This window comes from Aspergillus pseudotamarii, assembly GCF_009193445.1.
Source record: "Aspergillus pseudotamarii strain CBS 117625 unplaced genomic scaffold BDV38scaffold_59, whole genome shotgun sequence".
Taxonomy (NCBI): domain Eukaryota; kingdom Fungi; phylum Ascomycota; class Eurotiomycetes; order Eurotiales; family Aspergillaceae; genus Aspergillus; species Aspergillus pseudotamarii.
The window spans coordinates 41,591-63,731 of record NW_022475073.1 but is presented as its reverse complement, the minus strand read 5'-3'; the positions used below and the strand labels follow the sequence as shown (position 1 = coordinate 63,731).

The following is a 22,141-nucleotide window of genomic DNA, read 5'->3' as shown; positions in this document are numbered from 1 at the left end:
AGGTGTAGGCTGTATTCATACATGATCATGAATTGTGATGATGATGCAGGGCTGCCACATCGTAAGCCTGCGGAAGGATGCGCTTGTTTCAGTAAGAATAGGGGGGTTGCATGCCATCGTTCTAAACAATGGTAAAATATGAAGGACGGGCCGAAAAGGGGTCTTCTCTAACATGGCATAGCATGAGGTCGCAGTTCACTCACTGATCTTCAAGGCTACTGCTACCACTGTATTGTTCAGGCATGCTGGGATATGTGCCCTTGTCAATCTTCATACAGCCAGGTCCTGATAAATCGCTCATACGAAGCGAAAGTTTATGCCAGCATCGTTCTGAAACAATATCCACTTGTAGAGACAGACCAGACCACCTCGAGGTTCCGAATGATTCGGATGCAGTATTACTGGGTGAAAGGGAGATGGTACTTTGGCTGAGGGAAAGAAAAAGCCTCTTTGGAAATGGCTCAGGTTCGATAATGTAGGGATTCCAATCTAATTCAATCCAAATGGGGTTCATGACATGCAAAGCAGGTTGGATAGAAAACCTGTCCATATCTGGCTGACGGGATTTCTCGCACGCAAAATTGCCGAGACGATAGAAAACCCACTGAATACGGGCATTGGTAGGTTGGAGTCTAAATCTAGTTGAACCACGGAATCAAGTTGGAGTCGATTCCAAGGAGCAGCGCTGGGAGCAACGGTTGTCTCCAATTCATGTTTCACAAAGCCCCACTGATCAGCCATCAGACGCTTGGAGGGCTGGACCTGGAGTAGCATGGAAGTAGGGGGGGAGCATCGATCACCTCCACGCAGGGCGAGGAACACCCGAACCAGGCATGAAGATCCGGGAGTAGAGAGAGCTAAGGGGAACAGCGGCCGTTTTCCTGTCCTAGAGGAAGAAGTTCGGCGGTTTCGGAGGAGTGTACAGATCCGGAGACTTTTTTTCACTAGAGCTTGAGCTTCGATAAGTTCACGATACTTATTCGGGCAATGATGGTTCACTGTCTGTGTTCTCCGTTAAGTGCTGCTTACGGCGATGGGCTTAGTGGGCTTAATTGGCACGCGAAGACTGTTAGCCCTCACGCAACTGGAACTTGCGATTGAACTCTATATCGCTGGCTAGCTGATGTGGTTGAGACTCGAGGCCTGCTGTGATCTGCAGATGCGGATCCTTCGGCCGAACTGCATACCTAGTAGAGTACAATAGACCGAACGGAAAGGAGGGGAGAGCGTACGGAGGAGTATGAACTAACGGTCAATGAGTTCATTACTATCTGGCTTGAAACGGTCGAAGGTTATGCTATTTCGGAGTCCATGCCATTGCTGCGGAAATTATTCGGCACAACCACAAGAAAAGAAAGAAAGTAAAAACAAAAGTCAATGGAAAGTTCGGGGTACCTTCTAGTACATTCAAGGTACCCTCATACAAAGGAAGGTTGACATTATTAGAATTCTAAACCGAAATTCAATCACCCACGTGGGTACCAGTAAATGGTTATCCTCATGTACTTCAGGAAGTTATTTCCTTCAAACTTAGGGGCCTCGGCGCTACTTGACCTATTGAGTATGGTCCCCGAAAGGTAAGGAGTTGAGGTTCCTTGGAAACGGTCGCGAATCACACGGGTACTATGATCCTCGGTGCCGGCTACCGATGCCGGTCACCAAGGCAAATCATCTTTTGCAGTTTCTTTTTCACCAAAAAAAGAACGGATAGTTGGTTTAATCAATTAATCCTGGGGTTACAACTAACCTGATAAGGTTGATAGATTTACCTTACAGTGTCGGTCTGTATATTGTTACACACACATACATACATACATACATACATACATACATACATACATACATACATATATGTATCCTCGTCGAAGGGCGGAGTACAGCGCAGTGCATTTGCCGCCTTCTGCGTACCCGCGATATCGTTCGCCGAGGGAAAAAAAAAAAAAAAAAAAAGCTTCTTAGATGACAATGAGAATAACAATGATATGAATTCTCTAACCGTACATAAAGGGGTGTCTTGATCAACCAAAGCCATACAAAGATCTGTTGTCTCATGTCAAACCATAGCTCATTCGGCTAGTTTCCCGAGCCAATCATCCGGGTCTAAGTAATTACATATTAGAGGTAGCACCTAGTAGTGTAACTTAAGGGAACTTTTTCTTCTATATCTGCCAATTTTGCAGCACAGGAAACTCAAAAGCGTCTATCCAATTCAGCTAGCTAATGCATAGATGCACGACGATCACCCGTCTGATAACGAGGATGATAAGCGTGCTAGTACACCTGTATAGCTGATCTGATTACTGTTATGACCCATAGTCTCGTCAATGACTATGATGAAATACTGGCTACCTACTATTCTCCAAACGCCCAATGAAGACACCTGCGGCGGAGCATGGCGCTAGGGACATTCCACGGTTCTAGCCCAACCACGGCAGGGGTTGATACTTATTACGATACGTTGCTGGAAATACTAGGTCGGTCTGGTACCGTATAGCGACTATTACAATTTTCCTGGTATCGGATGAGACCTCGCAGCACCTCCCATGTTTCACAAACAATGTTAGAGACCATGTGTACATAATAGGTACGATCAACCACATCACATTGAGGATAAAAAAGGCCTTCATGCTACAGTATTAGGCCAAGGCAATTGATCACTTTGTTGCAGATCAGGTCAGGCGTGTTTTGAGATATTGCAACGTGGGGAAGACTAGAAGGCCTCTTATCAAATCATATTGACTGACTGGAGCCGTTCCCACCTAGATAGCTGGCTTGGATTAATCCTGCAGCAAGAACTATTGAGGACCTTGGGGAAGATCAGCTAAGAGTTGTTCTACTGACGAGAGATTGATCGTCATTACTGACCCCTCTCCGACCCTCCGGATCGATTAGACATAGTTAGGGGATTCACACGACTCCACTTTAGACCAGCGGCATGTACTACGTATGTTGTTCTCCCCTTGTCTTGAGCCTTGGAGGGGTAAGTCTAGTTGCGACTTGCCCGCGTGCTATCCACTTTGGTACTTTGCAGACTCTCAACTTTGACTCTCTATCGGAGTCTATCCCTCTCCGAAGTCCCCACTTCTGTCAGGAGCTAGATAGCCTAGTCGCAGCACTATTCCTTTTCGCTTCCTGCCAGCATCATCGATGGTGCGTAGGTTCGGTGGATGAGATCATTCCATTTTGTATGGTTGCTTTTTCTTTTTTTTTCTTTGCCATTTCCTCCCACTTACTTCGGCCGCCGATATGTTGACGGTGCATAAAATCATGAAGGCTATCGGAAGTAAACCTCCGATTTTTCTAACGTAAACCTTCTTGAGGGGGAGGGGGGGAAAGAGAAAAAAAAAAGAGAATAAAGAGAAAAAGAGAAAAGGAAAGAAAACCACATGGTAGTGAGGTAATTGTTAGTTCTCAACGGTGCGCGCAGAGTTAATTTGCGCGCAGCGGTTCCTTGGTTTGTCTTCCGATCAGCCGCCGGGATTTGGTCACTTGACCTGTTCCGGGGCAGCATCGGCAAAAATAAAAAAGAGAGAGAATGGGATATTAGATTAATTCGAGCCTCAGCCCAACCAAAAACATGAATTAGTATCTTATCTACGATCATATTAGCAGGGGAGATTAAAGGATTATCATTTGCATATATATTCCTTGTATTTTATAAGCAACCATGCCTCGCAACCATTTCTCTTCTTGCTCAGATACTGCCATATTATTAAAGCAGCCTAACGCAGGGATGATCAGACAGTTCAAGCCACATGGTTTTGTTAGAACCAACAGTGAGGAGTCAAGAGCGCCCTTCTCCGCAGGTCGCTCCATCCAGAACCATTCCATCGATGATCGTCTCCAAGTGTCACCCATGGAAAGATAATGTATGGTTGAGGCGGTCAATCGACAGTCTATCGGCACAGTTAGTTTGTAACCCTATTACTCGTAGCCTGTGTCATAATTTGAATGGTTTGATTGGTAGGTCCTGAAAAGCGGTCTCTTAGGGGCAACAGACACCATAAACTTGAGTACGGAAGAACGTGGAAAGGATTCCGCGACTTAGGCATGTAGATTGACTTCGTCTTTCCTCTACGCCGTAGTCCGTATGAGCAAACTACTCGAATAGGTGCTGTAGTCTGTAATTAACCTTACTAGATAGGCTGATGAAATACGCACTAATACGGTGCCCACGTGCTGCAACTGTTCCATGTATTCCGCCATGCACTGGGCAGGTACTTTACTTGGTACCAGCACTAACCTCTATCACGAACCAACCTGGAGGATCCGCATCTATTCTTAAATAGGCAGCTCCATGACTGCGCCAAGCGCCTGGTTGGGCTTAGTCTCCCCACCATGAACATAAGATGGAGGGATCACCCCTTACTCCGTAGAGGCTTAACCGGAGTAGACTTGATCTGGCTAGTCTGTGAGGATCGCCCATTGAGCCTGGGCTTTTTCTCCCCTCTCTCGGTGGATTTCTCATCTTCCCTCATGTATTTCTTAGATTTGGGACTGACGAGGAAAAGGAGGAAGAAGAAGGAGAAGAATAATAGTATTAATATTAATAACAATAATAGTGAAGTCGTAAGGAGGAAGCAAATAAAAGGAACATCGGTTTGACATGAATAGGGGGTAGAAATATTCATTGACTGGTGTACTCGGTATGAGGTACTAGGATGGTATAACCAACATCCCGTCGGATGGAACTATTGACGGGAAGTGATCACTAGGCAGCCCAATGAGACTTAGATTCACTTCGAAGAGATGGGGCGATGCCACAATAAAAAAGGTAATTGACACATCGATCAGAAATAATGTACCTATTGACTCATTCGCATAAGAACAAGAAGTGACCGGCTGTGAAGTGGATAATGATATCTTTGTTTTTTACTTGTCGTACTGTAATAACCCAACGTCTGATCGAGACCGAATACAACATAGATACACGCATAGGCAAGTGGATGTGAGTTCGCATGTTACTCCAACCCGGAATACCTACCAAAATGATCGACAGAAAAAGCTTACTTTGGAACCCTGGAGCATGGAAAATTACTCAAGTTATTGAAATGAGTCAAGCTGATTCGGTACTCCCGGTTGATAACTCATTAATGATACTAAGGCCGAATAGATTACTGAAATACTGAATGACAGGACCCGAGGCACTGGAAGTACCACACGCAGCAACTAAAATCCCGAGTGACCGAGCTGGAAGTCCCACCAGACTAGAGAGAATGGCCCACTTGTGGGTGATGTTGTTCCCTGGGCATTGTCGTGCTGGGTAGATCTCCCTTCTCCCCGAATGAACTGCTCAATGGGCACGAGCTTCTCAATCCCATACCTCGCCTTATCCACTTCTCCTCATGGCGTGCTGCTGGTTGGAGTGGTGCATGCGCTTGTGGTGGTTCCTACTATTAAACACCCACTAGGATCTACCAGTGATACATTCGCTGCCTTGTACTTATATCTTAGATCCCCCGATCTCCTCCATTAGAGTATAACAGTTTCCTTTTTCTAATTCTGTTTTTTTCTTACCATCATTGCTCCTAGCTCGAATTCCTCGCGTACTCCCTACATTGACTACACAATCTATTGACCTTTGCTTGACACTTCCACCCCAATCCATCCTCCATAGGCTCTTTCGCCCTAGTTTGAATCAACTAGCCAACTCGCAAATAAGCTAAAACGAGCATTTGAGATGAAGAACACAATCCCATCAGACGTGTGGGAGAGGAAGAAAGCTTTGATCGCTAAGCTATATAAGGATGAAGAATGGCCTCTCAAACAAGTCATTAAGCAAATCCGGTCCGATGACTTTAACCCAAGGTGAGTTATTCTAGGCAACTGTTCTTTTGTATGGTTAATCTAATTCGCTGGCAATCGTCACTAGTGAGACTCAATTGCGGAGTCGGTTAAAGAAATGGCGTGTTACCAAACCATCTCGCCAGACTCGGAAGAAGTCTCAGGATGACCAACAGGACGTCAATGGAGATAGCAGTAGCCACGAGGCAGGGTCTCCAATGGATGAGATTCCAATTTCTCCTAAGACCCAGTTGTATTCGACACAGAAATCAGCTCCCGTATTATCCTCTTCCGAACCAGACTTCTACATGGGCGATGGAACATATGTGCATCATGATTTCCCTACTACAGGATCTTTCAACAGCCAGAATGCTTCCAATGCCTGGGCTCACGATAGGGATTCTTCCGTGGTAGTTATCTCTAACTCTAACTCCTTCGAGCCATCTTCCCATACATCGCCTCTAGCAGATGGCGTTCTACTTGACTCGGCATCCCCGATGGTCTCACCCTTTCAAAACTCTCATTATGCGGTGACCACAGGCCCATGCATGACAACTCCGACAACTGCAGCAACAGCGCCCATCAGTTGGGTCGTTCCTCAGTGGTACCCAGTACAGCTAGAGGCTAGTGCTCACCCTCCATCGATGCCATACTACACCGCCCCACCTCTGAGCCCCTCCATCGATCCAGCAATGCAGATGGTATCTCCACACCCTCCTCATCGGCTATATTCACCTCCCTCGCCAGGGTGCTCATTCTCGCATGAGCAGGTGTTCGACCCGCATGACGCGCGGAAGCCATCTCTCCGCGCCATGCCTGTCTCCTATAGTCCTGGTACCGCTGGCGGTCACTTAAGGGTCAACCAAAGGGGAGGGCAGCAGGAGAAGAAGATGTCACTTCCTGCCAAGTTATCCAACCACTCTCCGGCTGGACCAGTGACGCATTCCCCCATTTTCCCCAGCGGACATCCTGTAATGTGTGCGCCAACGTTTCCTTATTGACCAAAACACACTATATCTGTATGACTCTCTCGGCATTGACTGTCGGTCTGCTTTCATTTTTGCATTCATAACCTATACTATTCCCCCAAGACTTCTTGGGTAATGTGTTACCATGCATGGATGTTTTTTTTTTTTTTTTTTTTTTTTTTTTTTTTTTTTTTTTTTTTCCCTTAACTTTTCCCCCTCCTCTTTATGTTTGGTGGTCTTGGATTGTCTATGTGTGTATGGATCTTAAAGAGAACAAATGGTGGAATTTTTCGTTTACGGTGGTGGTACGCTGAATAATGAAGCTGCATGATCTCAGCAGGCCATGAGATCCCTGGCGCAACGGCAGGTACTACAGAATCAGAGGAGTGTTATTTGATATCCATGAGCAAAGAAGGAGTTAAGGTGTCCATCTGCATACTTGTACATTTAGCTAATCGAAATTCTCATTGTTGCTAATTCGGAATCCCGGGGTGACTGGAATTTGTTGGTCTCATCAATGCTACAACTTGGAGTCTCAATGTTTGTACCTGCATTAGACGTATATTTTCTTGATTGGTGAACACCGAAAGGTTTGTTGAGAGAATGAGGTAATGATGTACACTGTTCGAGGTCAGTTCATCTTATCCGACAACGGACCTCGGCTCATCTCAGCACGCGGGGACAGCTGCACTGTACACTTATTTCTCGCTGTAAAACAAACTTCGTTATTTCTATATTCCCATCTAAGCTCACTGCAAAATTCTTCCTTAAAGCCAGTCGCTGCCATTCCCACTCCTCTTAGAAACTTAACCCAACGTATATCACATTGTTTCAATCATCCATCAATATGCGTGCTATCCAGGTCAAAGAGTATGTCAAGGTAAGCCAGCAGTTATTTACCTGATATTATTTGATCATGTATTACAGTATTCGTTGCTGATCGAGTTTGAAAAGGGGCCTTTGGATCTACAAGTCACCACACTTCCTACCTTATCCCCATCCCCCAGTGATTACCTGATTCGGATTCACTCGGCGGGCACCAACTTCTTCGATCTCCTTCAGATACAAGGCAAATATCAACACCAGCCTCCACTCCCGTGGATCGGAGGTGCGGAGTTTGCTGGAACTGTCCTGGCCGTGCCAACATCCAAATCAGCCTCACAAGCACGTTTTAAAGTCGGCGATCGTGTCTTCGGCGCCACTCAGGGTGCCTACGCTACCCACATCCTCGCTCCTGAGCATACTTTACTCCCTGTCCCGAATGGGTGGAGTTTTGAGGACGCAGCTGGACTCTTCGTTACTGCACCTACCTCGTACGGCGGTTTAGTTCACCGAGCAAACGTGCAGCCGGGAGATTGGGTCCTCGTCCATGCGGCTGCCGGTGGTGTCGGATTAGCTGCCGTGCAGATCGCGAAGGGTAAGGGCGCGACGGTAATAGCGACGGCTGGCACAGAACGCAAAAGGCAGATTGCACTAGAGTTCGGGGCTGACCATGTTATCGACTACCGAAATACGGGCTGGCCTGAAGAAGTGAAGAAGCTGTGTGCGCAACATCGAACTGGCAATGGGAAGGCAGGAGTGGACATTGTGTATGATCCTGTGGGTATGATTGATGCCAGTTTGAAATGTGTCGCGTGGAATGCACGCCTACTAGTTATTGGATTCGCAGCGGGCAAGATCGAGAAGGTCGCGCTGAATCGGGTGCTTCTGAAAAATGTGAGCATTGTCGGGCTGCATTGGGGGCAGTATGCCAAGTTTGAGAAGGACACCGTGGGTACTGTTTGGAATGGGATCTTCGACCTTGTGGCTCAAGGCAAATTCAAAGGGACAGCTTTTAAGGATGAATGTTTTGTGGGGTTAGAGAGTGTACCCAGGGCATTGCAGGCGCTTGGAGGAAGGGAAACATGGGGCAAAGTGGTTGTTAAGGTCATTGATGAAGCAAGGAGTAAATTGTAAGGATGAATAGCTATTACTACTTGCGTTTAGTATAAAAATTTTTTGATTTTAAGCAATTTATGTACATCTAGATTATTATTATTCCTAAACGTATGGTGTACGGCTCAAGGAGTCATGCTCTCGTAGGAAATAGGACGCGAGCAACATGAACTATGAAGGCCCTGTATTTTCCTCTAGCAACTGAAAATATTCAACAGGAATTCCAGATGGATCCCTACAACCCAGCTCCAGTCAGAATCACAGCCATAAGACATGGCATGTGAAGACCGTCCTTCAATGAAGGGCCCGTGATGAGTCTGGCGATCCACTTGTCCAGATGGATTCATAGACCGCATAGACTTGAGACAGCCGGATTGTGTAGTTGCGATATACTCCTTATGGGACGACAATGTTAGTAAAGTGATTATGGAGCGTCTTGTGGGTTTTGCATTAACACTGGCTTGCGGCGAGTTTCGTCTGATAGGCTGGACAAACCGGGGACCTTGAGTTTGCAGGCTTGAAATTTATTGGCTGCCTTCCAGATCAACATTAAAGCTGGACACCAGATTGCATGCGAACGGTGCTGTGTAATGTGAAGATTTTGTTGAGTTTCAGATTTTCGGTGAATTCCCGCTCTTTGTACTCGGCTAGAGCTTAGTCACCTGAATCCACATCTGTGCATTATCACCACGTGATAGCTTGGTCGATAACAATGTTCTATTCCCCGCTATGAGTAGATCTTGTCCTAATACTGAATATGTCTGGGAATAAAGTATACAAATATTGACGAGGGTCCGCTATCGGAAAACTAAAAATGTATTTGTTGTACTCTATACTTGACTCAAGACCCTACTACTTACTTACTTGACCGGAAAACTGGTGTGGATCTATCAAATCCTTGTTTGATGCTTGCCTTCTCAAGTGGATTTGGGTTTACCTATAATAGAATTTAGTGAAGATGTTGGTGTAGCTTGTAACAGTGCTACGTACCAACTACGTAGTATGAATAACGTCGACTTGAATGGTCTCTACGTCATCGACACGGACTACCCACCCGGAGCACCAATTCATCCATGTTTCCCTGTCATCGCAAGAGCTGACCGTTTCAGCTTATATAAGCCTCTATCCTTAAATCTTTATTGTCGGTGACCATATATCACTTGGTGCAACACTTTGCATTTGCCTTGTTACATTGTCTTTGTATACCACGCACAGCGACCTGGCTATTGAGCATGCCCGTGTCGAAGCGTTTGTCCAGATTCAGCCATCACCCACGTGCAGCTTTTGGGCCGCTAGAGTGTCCCTATGAGGTAATTGCCATTGTTCTTAATACTTGGGATGGCTGGTGTACTGACTGTCGGATCACAGGGCAGGGATGTCATAACATCATGCCAGTTTAATAAAGGCTCTGCATTCAGTGAAGAAGAAAGGAACGTTTTTAAGCTGCATGGTCTCTTGCCTCCGAACATCCAAACTTTGGAAGACCAGGTCCAGCGGGCATTTCAACAATATAAGGGCCGTCCCGATGCTTTGGCGAAAAATACTTTCATGGCAAGCATGAAGGCGCAGAACGAGGTTTTATACTACAAAGTACGTTTGTGTGTGTCATCGGCTCCCCATGATAGGCCAGAATAAATGGATTAACACCCCGTCACAGTTGATACAAACTCATCTGAAAGAGATGTTTAGTGTGATATATACACCTACGGAAGGTGACGCAATTCAGAATTACTCGTGCTTATTCAGAAGACCAGAGGGCTGCTTTTTGAATATAAAAGACCAGGATAGAATTGAAGAATGTCTTTGCAATTTTGGTCGTGGCATAGATGTTGATTACATCGTCGTTAGTGATGGTGAGGAAGTAAGGAATATTCTTCTCTTCATTTCAAGGGCTACTCTCACGCCTTCAACTGCAGATACTGGGCATAGGAGATCAAGGTGTCGGATCCATATTAATCTCTGTTGCCAAGCTGGTCCTTGCAACACTATGTGCTGGAATTCACCCTTCTCGACAACTTCCTGTAGTTCTAGATTGTGGCACAGATGTATGGTCGCCATGGCAGTTCATAAGCACCGAGCTAAGTTGATGATAGAACAAAGATCTACTCAACGATGAGTTATATCTGGGCCTTCGACAGCCGCGTGCCAGAGGCGAGGAATACGATCGATTTGTGGAAAGGTTTGTGACAACCGCCAGGAAAATGTTTCCTAAAGCCTACATCCATTTGTTAGTATTGACCTTAATGCCTCATCCGCCACTTTTTCTTCTTTGTCACTCAACCCCTTTTCAGCAGTCTTTCTGCCGCTCTCTTTCTGAGCCTCTGGGAACAAACTGACATCCATTTAGCGAAGACTTTGGCCTCCATAATGCCAGCAGACTTCTAAATCAGTATCGACCACATATTCCCTGTTTCAATGATGATATTCAGGGAACAGGATGCGTGACTTTGGCGGCTTTAATGGCGGCTTTTCGTGTCGCTAATATCGAGTTAGCATATGTGCGTGTAGTTATCTTTGGCTCGGGCTCAGCTGGTACTGGAATTGCGAAACAAGTCGCCGATACCATTGCTACGGACACTTGTAGAACAAAGCAAGAAGCTTCAGCACAGATATGGTGAGTCTTTCGTAGGAGATCATACTGATGGTAGGATGGTATTATGATGGCTAACTTCAATGGAAAGGTGCCTAGATAAGCCAGGTATTCTGCTCAAGTCTTTCGGTGACCAACTTACGGCAGCTCAAGCACCATTTGCACGGAATGACAACGAGTGGCCCAAAGAGAGGGGCAGAGATTTACTTTCAGTTGTGAAGGAGGTAAAACCGCATGTCTTGATCGGCACGTCAACCAAGCCAAAGGCTTTCACAGAAAACATCATCCGGGAGATGGTGAAGCACGTTGAACATCCTATCGTCTTTCCCTTAAGCAACCCTACACGATTACATGAAGCTTCCCCGGGGGACATTAACCACTGGACGGAGGGTCGAGCTTTAATGGCCACTGGAAGTCCATCCCCTCCCGTTGAGCGTAACGGTGTAGAATACGAAGTTGGTGAGTGATATGCAGTTATAGTTCATGACAATACAAGGCTATTCTCAGTCTCTGCTAACACGAAGATTGCTGTAAATAGCGGAATGCAATAATTCAACCTGCTTTCCTGGCATCGGCCTTGGGGCAGTTTTATCCCAGACGCAGATCCTCTCTGACAAAATGTTGGTGGCAGCCGCCAGAGCATTAGCTTCTCAGTCTCCGGCGCTAAGGGATCCAAACCGGCCTCTTCTTCCAGATGTTGAGAATGTACGCGAGATTAGCGTGCATATTGCTCGAGCAGTCATTGAGACAGCAGTCGATGAAGGATATGCTCAAGAAAAAGAAATTCCCAGCCATAAGGAAGAGTTGGAGGAGTGGATCCGATTGCAGATGTGGGAGCCCATTTATAGGCCGCTTGTCAAGGCAGGACAAAAGTAAGTTCCGGTGTGAGTTTGTACCTGGTGACATGCCCTTGCTCTCACAACCATGGGGATGAGAATATTTGCACGCTGCCCAGAGATTGGACAATCAACACCAAGGGAGTACTAATAGTGCTGTGAGAACCGACTGTGTTTTTATAGTGATCAAGCTAAATCAAGACAGATATACAATTTTCGTATTGTATTATGTCTATCTATCTACCTATCTATCTACTGCACTCAGTAGGTCGGTGCAGAGGTTGATTGTTGAATAGTGGCTATGAAACCGAAGTTGAACGGTCTGAATTGCTTAAGTTTTTTATGGGCTGTGGCTGATCCAGGATCGGTTTTGGAGCTATTGATTGACATTAAGGGAAAGAACAGATGCGGACTCGGTTTGTTTCCAATACCTTAACGAAGTAGTAGTGAGACTATGTGGCTATCACCCGCACCGCCTTGTCGGCACGTAGCAGAAACCCTGCGGAGGAAAGGCAGTGTAAATCCCATATACGAGTGTGGCTTGGTTTTCGTCCAATGACCGATGGATTTATGAACTACCCATAATTTTATGGACATTAACTTTCAGGGTGAAGCCATGTCCCTTGAACGATCTCTACTTTACTACGCAATCATGATATTTTCCACTAAAAAGTGGTTCGCAAAATTATAATAGTTGCAGTCCTCGCACTCTTAAATGTTAAACTGTCCTAACGACCTCTGATATACCACATCCATTTTTTATCTTTGTTCACGAGCGGGTGGTACTACTCATTCTTGCAAACAGCTCTTCCCGCTTTATATCCAGCAGCTCGCTATAGTAGCCTACATTTATACAACCCAACAATTATCTTCCAGATCAAGAAGATCGTCAGTTTCCCGGCATCAAACAGAGGCGGGAAAAAATATGAAGGTTGCCTCCATAAGTACCATTCTCCTTCTCCCGACTGCAGCCATCAGCCTCCCACGGTCAGATCTAGCCGAGAATGTGGTTCTTGTGCCTAGATCTCATGAACTCGTATATTTAGAAAAGCGGCGTGGTGGTGGTGGTGGAGGACGAGGGGGGGGAGGCAGCGGTGGTGGGAGTGGTGGGCGAGGAGGTAGTGGCGGTTCTTCATCAAGAACAGGGTAAGTGTCCCAAACTCCTAGAGCAACACGAGCTTCTATAACCAACCCATCGTTTTTTATACAGCTCGTCTAGCAATTCCGGTGGCTCGTCTCGTAGTGGGTCAGGGCCACAGCCCACATATGGTAGAGGTATTTACTACGCCGGTGGTGCCAGCACTCCCTATACCTCTGGTGCTCTATCGCCACTAGGAATAGCACCTATCATACTGCCAGCAACTGCTTTGGCATTCTTCGGTGGTATCTGGCTGTATGGAGCTTATGCCTATCCGTATAACTACCATTATCAATATGTGGATCAGACCTCACACCATAACGCATCGATGCCGGTAGTTTGTCTATGCGAGAAGTATGCGGAATGTGCATGCGATGAAAACTCGGATAGATCGTATTATGAATCTATTTTCAACGGCACCCAACCTGCAAATTCCAGTGTCGCTAAAATTGTCGAAGTCAATGGCACTGAGACCATTTATGTCAATGGCACATTGCCTAATGGGACGACTGTTGCCGACTCATCTGCACCTTCTGGCGCTGCTCGAACAGCGGTCCAGATCAGTGGATATTGGCCAATGGTCGCCTTGGTCGCCAGTACCATTTGGGGGCTGTAATGCCACCATTGGACTCACTCATTTGGATAATATATCTAACAGCTTCCCCAAGAGTGCTTGACGGTAGTTGCCGCCTTCTTCCTCTTCATTTGGTGGATGGGGGAGGGCTTCATTCACACCTCTCCTGGTCTTATTTGTACAATTGTCATTCCGGTTCTTAAGGATTTGGGCCCTAGTGTCCGCGACTTTGCTGGGCTAGCAAAGAGTAACTGGCTTGGCTTGGCTGTGGTAACGTGTTACTTTCATAGATTTTGAGTGTTGATATTGATACCCACTCTCGGGCGTTGGATGTAGGAAACCTCGATTGTTCATAATGATACTAATATCGCATCGTTGTTACGTATGATACAAACTTATTTGATGGTATACCTGGTCTTTCCAAGCTGCCCTTTGTAAGACCCCTGTCTGGACAGCCTTGGCTCGTGATCTCACGACCCGCCGCAACAAATTTTGTTCAAAATTTATTGGAACTTCCCCACTAGACTCGTTCGGAGACAAATTGTCTCAAAGCCAGAAGTCCCGTTATCTGATGCTACCTTGTCCACATGTAAACAAAGAAGGACAAATGTATGTAAAACGCACGAGGTCAGGGAGAAAGAGACCTTCCATGATAATGAGTCTACCTGCTGCGAATAGCGCCTGGATTTAGGTTAGAGCAAGAGGAACGAACCCCTAGGTGAGTTTTGCTCTCCCGCTCATTTAGTGTTTCCATGGTTCCATTTACTGAACTAAGGGGTTAGTCAGGTACAAACAACTTAACGACAATGGATGCGCCAAGTGAAGAGATCGACATATCGCAATCAGAGTTTCCTATACGAATAGATGAATGGATGAATGGATAAATGTACTACGACGGCGCCCTGCTAGTCGACAGACCAGTTGTTTAGGTAATAAAATGACACGCTCGGAGTCTCCGGACAGTGGCCGAGTTTGGAATGTTTACCCTACCTTTCCGTTATACGGAGTAGACCCCCCGTTCCTCTTAGTCCGAACCCCTTTTCCCAAGTCGCTCCTTCATTTTAAATTCATCAAAGCAGTGCTTGCCATCCATTTAATCTTGCTTCTTCTTCACTATACACAAGGGCTGTCACTCATTTCCAGCTCCATTCACTCTTTTAGTCAAAGTACGAAGTCTCAAAAGCAACGGAATACATATATGCGACCATTTCGCACTTCTGTCGCAATTTTCCCCCACACGCGCGATTCAAAGCAAAGCCGGTCCAATTGAAATCGCATATCACGCAACGACTTGAGCCCGTTATTCCATTGCAGTCTCAAGATGCAGTTCAGCAAGGCCCTTCTCATCGTCGCCGCCGTTCTTGCGCCTTTCGCCCTCGCAGAGGATGCGCCAACCAAGACCCTCACCATCCAGGTCGTCCCTGTAACGACCTCAACTCCCGCACCGACTTCTACGGCGTCTCCCAGCTCTTCTGCTTTCTCATCCCACACTCCTTCTAGCTCTGCTAAAGCGTCTTCCACTCCGCTCTTTTCAAAGACGCCTTCCGCGACTCCTTCTGGGACCCCCTCGTCGTATATCGTCCCCCAGGCTACTGGTGGTGCCCCTGCCATTAAGCTCTCTAATGCGATGGCTGCGGGCGTTGTCGCTGCTGCTGGCTTCATAGTGCTCTAAAGGCCTTTCTGAGCAGTTTGAAGCAATGCGCATGAGCGACGATGGTCATGTCTCAGTCAGTGAGCCGATACGACTGCAGTAGCACCATCAGTATTGCTTCTGAAACCTTGGTGATTGGCGTGCCTCGAGGGCCGAGCATGGAGAAAAGATGATGCCAATAGGGAGTTGAACAGACCTAATCAAATACCAGGGCAGAATGCCTTCCGTACACCTATCTCTCATTACTCATGCGATTCTCTTGAGCAGCTTCAGCCAAAACTATAGCGGTTATACATGACGGTGTTTATCTGTTGGATCGAGTCTCCATTTATTATTTTACTGTGCTGTGATTCGAACTCTGATTGTCAACCTCGTTGATAGCTTAATTTCCTGCCACCCATTATTACGATTCCGACCTTTATACCCTTTTTCTTTCTTGATCTGGAAAACCTTATATTTGGTTTCTTTTGGTTTCGCCCCGCCACAATTCATGTTCCGAAGTAACGAGTGTAGGACTGAATGGACTGTCGACGATTGAAACTTGCCGTGTTCATGCATAACTTAATTTCGAGGTGTCGCCTCAGATTATCCTACTATAATACAATGTCCTAGGGTTTACGCATTAGTAAGGTCTAGTCGATTGCCATATAATGTTCACCGAATGAAAAACTTCTATTCGGCACAATAATAGATAACGTATAGACAATAGTACAATGATGTTATGGAAACAGCGATAAAAGCTGAATATAGGGCATAGATTGGGAACTATTGTTCCTTCAACCCTAATCAAACAACGTTGATAGAATAGCCACTAGATGTACAACGAAGACGTCAAGTACACGTACAGGCGAAAAGAACCCTTTAACCCTTGAACGTCGCCTCGTATCTGTAGTCGAGTTGGTTAGCAGACAAACATAGAAACTTGCGATTAAAGTCAAACATAGCATAAATAGTATGGAAGCGTGCTGATAAGGGATACATATGACGAACCTCTTCCCTCTAAATGCCCATAACCCCCAGTTTCCGCAGGAAACATCATGAGGATCCAAGTCATTAAGGTCCCACCTCAGACTGCGAAAGATATTTTCGCCTGGTTCCAACAAGATATCAAATTCACCGGCACATTTCTCATGGACCCAACTGATATCCCTCTCCATATCCCACTGCGTATAGCCAGTGCTGATAATGGGGACTTTTGTCTCTAGTAGTTGTGGTAGTGTTTCTTCCCATTCATGGGAGCTGGCAGGATGCCCGAGACCAGGGTGGAAGAGCATGATACAGTCTAAATATGGGTCGAACGGCTGGAAATATTGCGCTTTGTACATTGTGTGGAAGTAGTCGACGTATGTTGTAATCTTCAGTTGCCCGCCAAGTCTATCTTCCACAATCCCTCCAAAAGGGTTCTCGGGCGTCCGTTCGGGAAGTGGGAACTCAGTGTCTCGGTTGGCCATACTCTCTGGTCCAATGAAAATCAAATGGATGAGGGATCGTGGGAAGATGTAACTGAGCTGAAGCCAGACTTCACGAGGTAAAGAAGATTCGGCGCGCGCCCCCAGAATGAATACCCTAACAGGTGGGGCCTTCAAGCGCAGTCCTTGAATATCAACTCCTTCTCCAGTCTTGGGAGGGTGCAGAGTGTATCGAAGCGCTAAATTGAAAAGGTCAGATGTGGATGCATTTGCACTGATCTATGATAACTTACCGCTCACACTCTTCAGTCCCTCGACTGTAAGTCTCCCACCTTTCCGAACGCTGTAAGGGCTCAGCTCGTGCAAGACACTCCCAATGGTAAGAGGGTAGGTGAGCATCCTAGTCACTTGTCGCATACTCCGATCGTGGTTTATCGCATCAAACTCTCGCGTATACAAAAATGTGTCCCAGTTCGTCATGTTGATCACGAAGTTATCATCCTGAAGGCCCGGATAAGAGAATTCGGGGAAAAATCGACCAGAGTGGAGGTCGTGATCATCCTCATTTATCTGTCTAATGGTCTCACAAATCTCCAAATGTGCCTCAAAGTCATCCATCCAATGTCCCTCTGAGCAGTAGATTGGGACACCGCAGTCAGGGCATTCGAAGTGCGAATGGGCTGGGGGACTCGTGCTTTGCTGGTTCTTTCGCGACTCGGGGTCGTGTGGGGAGACTGGCGTACGGGTCTGTTGGTGACTCGGGTGAGGGCAAAAGGCGTTTTGTTTAATAAACGCAGCACGTTGCCGAATCGAAGGTGAAGGTGACTGAGAAAAATGATGGAACAAGTTGTTTGGCTGCAGCAAAGCACGCGTTTCTGGCGAGTAAGTAGACGTTGCGGACGTGGCCCGCTGTACACTTTGCGGAACGTTGTGTGGTACAGCAGTGGAATTACAAGGCGAAGGTGTAGCAGCCCGTTTGGTATGGCCTTGAAAATTTTTGGAGATGAAGCGACTGCCGCTTCGTGAACCAAAGCTTCGCACGAGGAAGGCCGATGGCCTGTATATCTGCCTTGAGTTATATGCCGTCTGTAATCGGATCACAGGACCATGAGCCGCAGCCCTTCGCCGGAGCACCTGTAGACAACGTCCACAGGTATATTCGCCAGTCATTGTGATGGTTGCTAGAGGGCGACGCATGTAGCAATCATCTGTTGATACGGAGAGTTGGCAATTCTTCTTTCCGAGCGACAATCCCGCAGACACGTGATCTAAGGGTCGCTGAATCCAAAGAAAAGACAAGGACACCCCAGATTCATGTTACCGAGGATGTTTGGATGGATTTCTATAACCTGATCACTAGTATCAATTACTAAGGATTATATGATTTCTGTCGAAAATGCCAGTGTAGCCCAAAAAAGTAAATTACGAAACAAGACTGGACTAATAGAGCTGTCTGTAGGATTGAAGGTCAAAACCTTGACACTTTAAACACTCGATTACGGCATAGAGCTCATCTTCAGAAGATGTCTTCACATATACTCCAGTCCTGTGCTTCTCTGGCCGCCCAATACTTCCCATTGTGCGCCCAGTACTCTTCACTAGTGATCGGGCACTTTTTCCGAATGAAGAACTTCGGCTGGTACTCTTCTCCTTTTGTCTCCCTCTCTCTTCGTTTGGCTCGTTGCTTTTCTTCGACTCGATGCTTTTCGTTAGCGGCAATGTCATATTCCCCCTCCTCCATTGCACGTTGGTCGGGTCGAAGTCGGGTATCGGTTGGGGGGAGATACTGTTTCAGACCTTCCGGAAGGGCATTCAATGTGATGACGAAAGGCGTTAAATTGAACGGGATACCACTTGGGCGGGAGTGGCTTTGCCATACCAGAAACGTCTTAGACGAGTCCGGATCCTGACTGGATACGTCCACCTCATATCCAGGAGTATGGCGAGCAAAAATCTTGTCGTTCCAACGGCCCCCAATGCTCCATTTCGGAGATCCGCCCTTGTCTACAATCTTACCAGCCACCTGATAGGCAGACGAGGCTTTCCAGCCCCTTGGCTTGAAATCAAGGTAGCAGGCCTCGCCGGTCGTCCAATTCTTGATCTCCATTAACCCATAGTTGTCAACTGTCGGGTTACCAGTAATAATGCCAATGACAGACGAGGTGACTTTTTTCCATGTGTAGAGTTCTTCGCCTCCCGAAGCAGGGCGTAACTTAAGGAACCAGGTTCCAAGAAGGTTGATATCGAAGGATTTCCCGTAGAACTTGGACTTGATGGCTGATTCGCCCTATTAGAACTCTTGTCAGTGTTGTGATGTATCAGTTTCGTCTTATGGCCTGACACTTACATAATAATCCCACTTTGGCGATTCCGCCCATGCAGCACCAATCGGTGGGTGGTGGCTGACTTGCTCAACAAAGAACCGGTAGCCTTTATCGGGCCTGACATACTCAAACGTCTCCCCCAGAAGAGGGTTGAACGGTTTGGCAACACGGCCGATTGTCGAGGCGTACTCACTCGCCGCATAGGCAGCGACATACACCATGCGTTCCATTGAATCAGATCGATCAGCAGCCACGTCAAGAAGATCCGCATACTCCAAATCTTCAGCCACACGTTGTAGCAATGACGTGGGTTCGTTGAAGGAAACCGGCAAAGTCATCTTGGTCATGTCTTTTCCAATCATCGATTTCAGAATACCCTAAGTTGATAATAATAAGTAAAACGTTGTTCGTCGCTTACTAGCTTGGCAGTGATTAGATCACCACTCACCCACAAGGAGATTTTTGGTCGATTATCATCATCCATCTTGAGTTTCGTTCTGATGGGCTCCTCATATCCTTTGAACGATGGTGCTATTTCCAGCCGTTTTATGGCCCGCAATTCGGTCCTTTCTCCCACCGATTTATCCTTTTCAGTACTTGCTTCTGTATGTGCTAAGTTCTCCACTTCAATCTCCCCGGAGTCAATCGCATCGAAGAATTCGTCCTCGCTATCAGATGCCGAATCACATAGATCACTGATCTGAGAAAGAGTCGACTTCTTACGCCGAAGGGGTCGCCCGGCTTCTTGCTCATCAGCCTGAGATAGATTGTCGGCTCCTGGAGCATGTGCCTCCATCCGCTCATCAGCCCTATCACCTTCTTCACCTGTAGATGCCATACGAGATGGCGCTTTACTGACAGCAAAACTAGTGGTTGCTGACGAGATCTCTAGGGCTTCCTTGAGGGCACGCTTCGTACGTCGGCGCTTCTCCTCAGATTCTCCCATCTTTGATTGTAACTCTTCATGTTCCTGTGCAACTCGTGCCATACTTTCTTCCCACATCTTACGGAGTTGTGCTTCCCTATTCAATCGGTACTGCCAGTAGGCATCGCGATCCCGGGATATCTTGAGGAGATTTTGTACTAGCGCCTGGAGACTACTCACAGCTGCTTCATAAGCAGCGAGTGCTTGATCAACCGCCGAGTCCGCAAGCGACAAGCCTGGGTTCCTCGACTTCTCAGTTTGTAGTGAGGACGCTACATTCGCGAGGATATCAAGTTGAAGATTTGCAGACTGTGCAGTGATGTTCAGGGCGTCTTTATCAGCCATTGGCACCTCACGGCTGGATGCATAGTCACCATAATCCTCATCATCACCCTCGCCTTCAGGCGCAGTGGTTACATGGCTGGCCACCCGATTTACCTCATTTTGCAGAACACCCTGGTCGTATGATCCTTGGAAAGAGCCTTCCTCATCTGCGGGTATGCTCTCCAGCGTTGTGCGAGACGCATGCGCGCTAAGTCTTGTCGCACTACTACCTGGAATACCTAGAGATGGGGTAGTAAGGCCCTTCCCGCTAGACTTGGTAGCAGCGAGGCAGGGTGAGTCGGATGAGCTATCAGCTGTTCGTCCCTCAATTTGTTCAATCTTGGCTTGACGGAACACCTCGGCATGCCGAGACTGGCGTCTTTCTTCCTCTTTTGCCTCATCTTTTGCCCACTGTATAGCATTATTGAGAGTCCAGAACCAACGCTTTGCCTCGACAACATGATTAGCTTTGAGATGGTATTTGACGGATGATTTGCCATGAATTTCAAATCGCGTCTTGTCTTGCGAGTCCATGTTGAGTTTAGCGATTTTCATATTAATCGCACCACGACATGCAGACCCGGCGTCATCTGATCAAAACAAGTTAGACATCAATTATGGTTGCAACCTTTGGGAAATCTCTAGCCGCTTACCTTGATGCTTATAATAGCTAAGAACGCCGTCTTCAAGCACAAACCACCGCAGTTTATAACCACTAGTGTAGTTTGTCCATTTCTTCAAGTATCCTCTCATTTCGCGAGAATCCTTTCCCGCAAAAGGTGCCTCCCCTACGCTGGCTCGGCCCGAAACGCCTTGGCCCGAATTGGCCCCAAGAATAGCCTTCTCTTGTATGCCGCGCTGAGCAATGACAGCAGCAGGAGACTTTTTGACTATTGCACGTGTCCTGTCGTCCTTTGTGACATCCTGTGGCAATTTACCCTTTTTGTCGCGGCGAAATGGATCTGCCCCATGCATCAGTAATAACTGAATGAGTTTCGTATCTTTCCTCCTGGCGCCCTCATGCAGCAGAGTGCCTCCAGACTGAACAGTAGCAGTATCAGTGACCAGGTCCAAACTATTAATATCCATGATTCCTTCAACCCGTGGCTCTTCGAGTACCTTCTCTAGCTGCTCATAGTCACCCTGGGAGATGAGTGACTGGATTTCTTGTGACTTGCTGTCAATGAAAAGGGATCGTGCAAGCTGAAGCTGTTGAAAGATCTCCGGGGTGCGGGCAACATCTAAAGCTGTTTGGCCACGGTAGTTGACAACTGAGTCATTGAGAGAAGGACGACTTAGTAGCTCACGAACTAGTGATCCTCTTCCGAGCTGGGCGGCGAGGTGGAGTGGCGTATTGCCATCCCTATCGCGCGCGTTGATATCAAGTTCATAGCCGCTGGAAAGAATGTATTCGACAACTTGTGGTTCGGCGCATTGGATCGCTAAATGGAGCATAGTCGTTCCGGAGAGACTGTTTGCTCCCTGGGGATCTTTAGTCTCTTTAATAGCTTTTGATATCGCGGTTGTATCCCCACTCCGCAGGATCTCAAAAAGTCTGAAAGTCCTTACAGACTGGTCTAACGACATGCTAACGCTGTCTGCAGTTGTCAATGCAGGCAGCTTCTCGATAGGATCGCCGCTTTGATTGGAGCGTACCTGCTCCAGGGAGTTCTCGTCCGACAT

The 22,141-nt window shown here is 46.9% G+C and overlaps 7 protein-coding genes across 7 annotated transcripts; 5 read left to right on the top strand and 2 right to left on the bottom strand.

Moving 5' to 3' along the window:
• Positions 1–2,120: 2,120 nt before the first annotated feature.
• Positions 2,121–2,882, bottom strand: BDV38DRAFT_256757 (uncharacterized protein). The gene is made up of 2 exons (XM_032055541.1): positions 2,866–2,882; positions 2,121–2,806 (listed from the first exon to the last, which is right to left on the bottom strand). The coding sequence occupies exon 2, from the start codon at positions 2,625–2,627 to the stop codon at positions 2,418–2,420; it is 210 nt and encodes a 69-aa protein (XP_031910010.1). The 5' UTR covers positions 2,628–2,806; positions 2,866–2,882; the 3' UTR covers positions 2,121–2,417.
• A 2,564-nt stretch (positions 2,883–5,446) lies between these two features.
• On the top strand, positions 5,447–6,912 carry BDV38DRAFT_172411 (Clr5 domain-containing protein). Its single transcript, XM_032051957.1, has 2 exons — positions 5,447–5,808; positions 5,873–6,912. The coding sequence occupies exons 1-2, from the start codon at positions 5,681–5,683 to the stop codon at positions 6,783–6,785; spliced, it is 1,041 nt and encodes a 346-aa protein (XP_031910009.1). The 5' UTR covers positions 5,447–5,680; the 3' UTR covers positions 6,786–6,912.
• Positions 6,913–7,599: 687 nt separating this feature from the next.
• BDV38DRAFT_286288 (NADPH:quinone oxidoreductase family protein) lies at positions 7,600–8,708 on the top strand (the record flags this gene model as incomplete). Its single annotated transcript, XM_032060636.1, has 2 exons — positions 7,600–7,632; positions 7,707–8,708. The coding sequence occupies 2 exons, from the start codon at positions 7,600–7,602 to the stop codon at positions 8,706–8,708; spliced, it is 1,035 nt and encodes a 344-aa protein (XP_031910008.1).
• Positions 8,709–9,919: 1,211 nt separating this feature from the next.
• BDV38DRAFT_273906 (NAD-dependent malic enzyme) lies at positions 9,920–12,153 on the top strand (the record flags this gene model as incomplete). Its single annotated transcript, XM_032057755.1, has 8 exons — positions 9,920–9,997; positions 10,056–10,277; positions 10,345–10,548; positions 10,604–10,732; positions 10,781–10,914; positions 11,035–11,301; positions 11,369–11,736; positions 11,816–12,153. 8 exons carry the CDS (start codon positions 9,920–9,922, stop codon positions 12,151–12,153), a joined length of 1,740 nt encoding a protein of 579 aa, XP_031910007.1.
• Positions 12,154–13,038: 885 nt separating this feature from the next.
• Positions 13,039–13,867, top strand: BDV38DRAFT_286286 (uncharacterized protein; the record flags this gene model as incomplete). The annotated part of the gene is made up of 2 exons (XM_032060635.1): positions 13,039–13,259; positions 13,324–13,867. The coding sequence occupies 2 exons, from the start codon at positions 13,039–13,041 to the stop codon at positions 13,865–13,867; spliced, it is 765 nt and encodes a 254-aa protein (XP_031910006.1).
• A 1,279-nt stretch (positions 13,868–15,146) lies between these two features.
• Positions 15,147–15,497, top strand: BDV38DRAFT_286285 (putative extracellular serine-rich protein; the record flags this gene model as incomplete). The annotated part of the gene is made up of 1 exon (XM_032060634.1): positions 15,147–15,497. One exon carries the CDS (start codon positions 15,147–15,149, stop codon positions 15,495–15,497), a length of 351 nt encoding a protein of 116 aa, XP_031910005.1.
• Positions 15,498–16,337: 840 nt separating this feature from the next.
• BDV38DRAFT_273904 (Oxysterol-binding protein-domain-containing protein) lies at positions 16,338–22,141 on the bottom strand (the record flags this gene model as incomplete). Its single annotated transcript, XM_032057754.1, has 7 exons — positions 16,338–16,362; positions 16,467–17,124; positions 17,179–18,066; positions 18,485–19,172; positions 19,233–19,586; positions 19,658–21,048; positions 21,112–22,141. The coding sequence occupies 7 exons, from the start codon at positions 22,139–22,141 to the stop codon at positions 16,338–16,340; spliced, it is 5,034 nt and encodes a 1,677-aa protein (XP_031910004.1).

Coding starts and splice junctions, on each gene's coding strand:
- BDV38DRAFT_256757 (XM_032055541.1), bottom strand. CDS start 2,627: ATGAAGGCCTTTTTTATCCTCAATGTGATGTGGTTGATCGTACCTATT.
- BDV38DRAFT_172411 (XM_032051957.1), top strand. CDS start 5,681: ATGAAGAACACAATCCCATCAGACGTGTGGGAGAGGAAGAAAGCTTTG. Junction 5,809..5,872: donor TCCGATGACTTTAACCCAAG/GTGAGTTATTCT, acceptor AATCGTCACTAG/TGAGACTCAATTGCGGAGTC.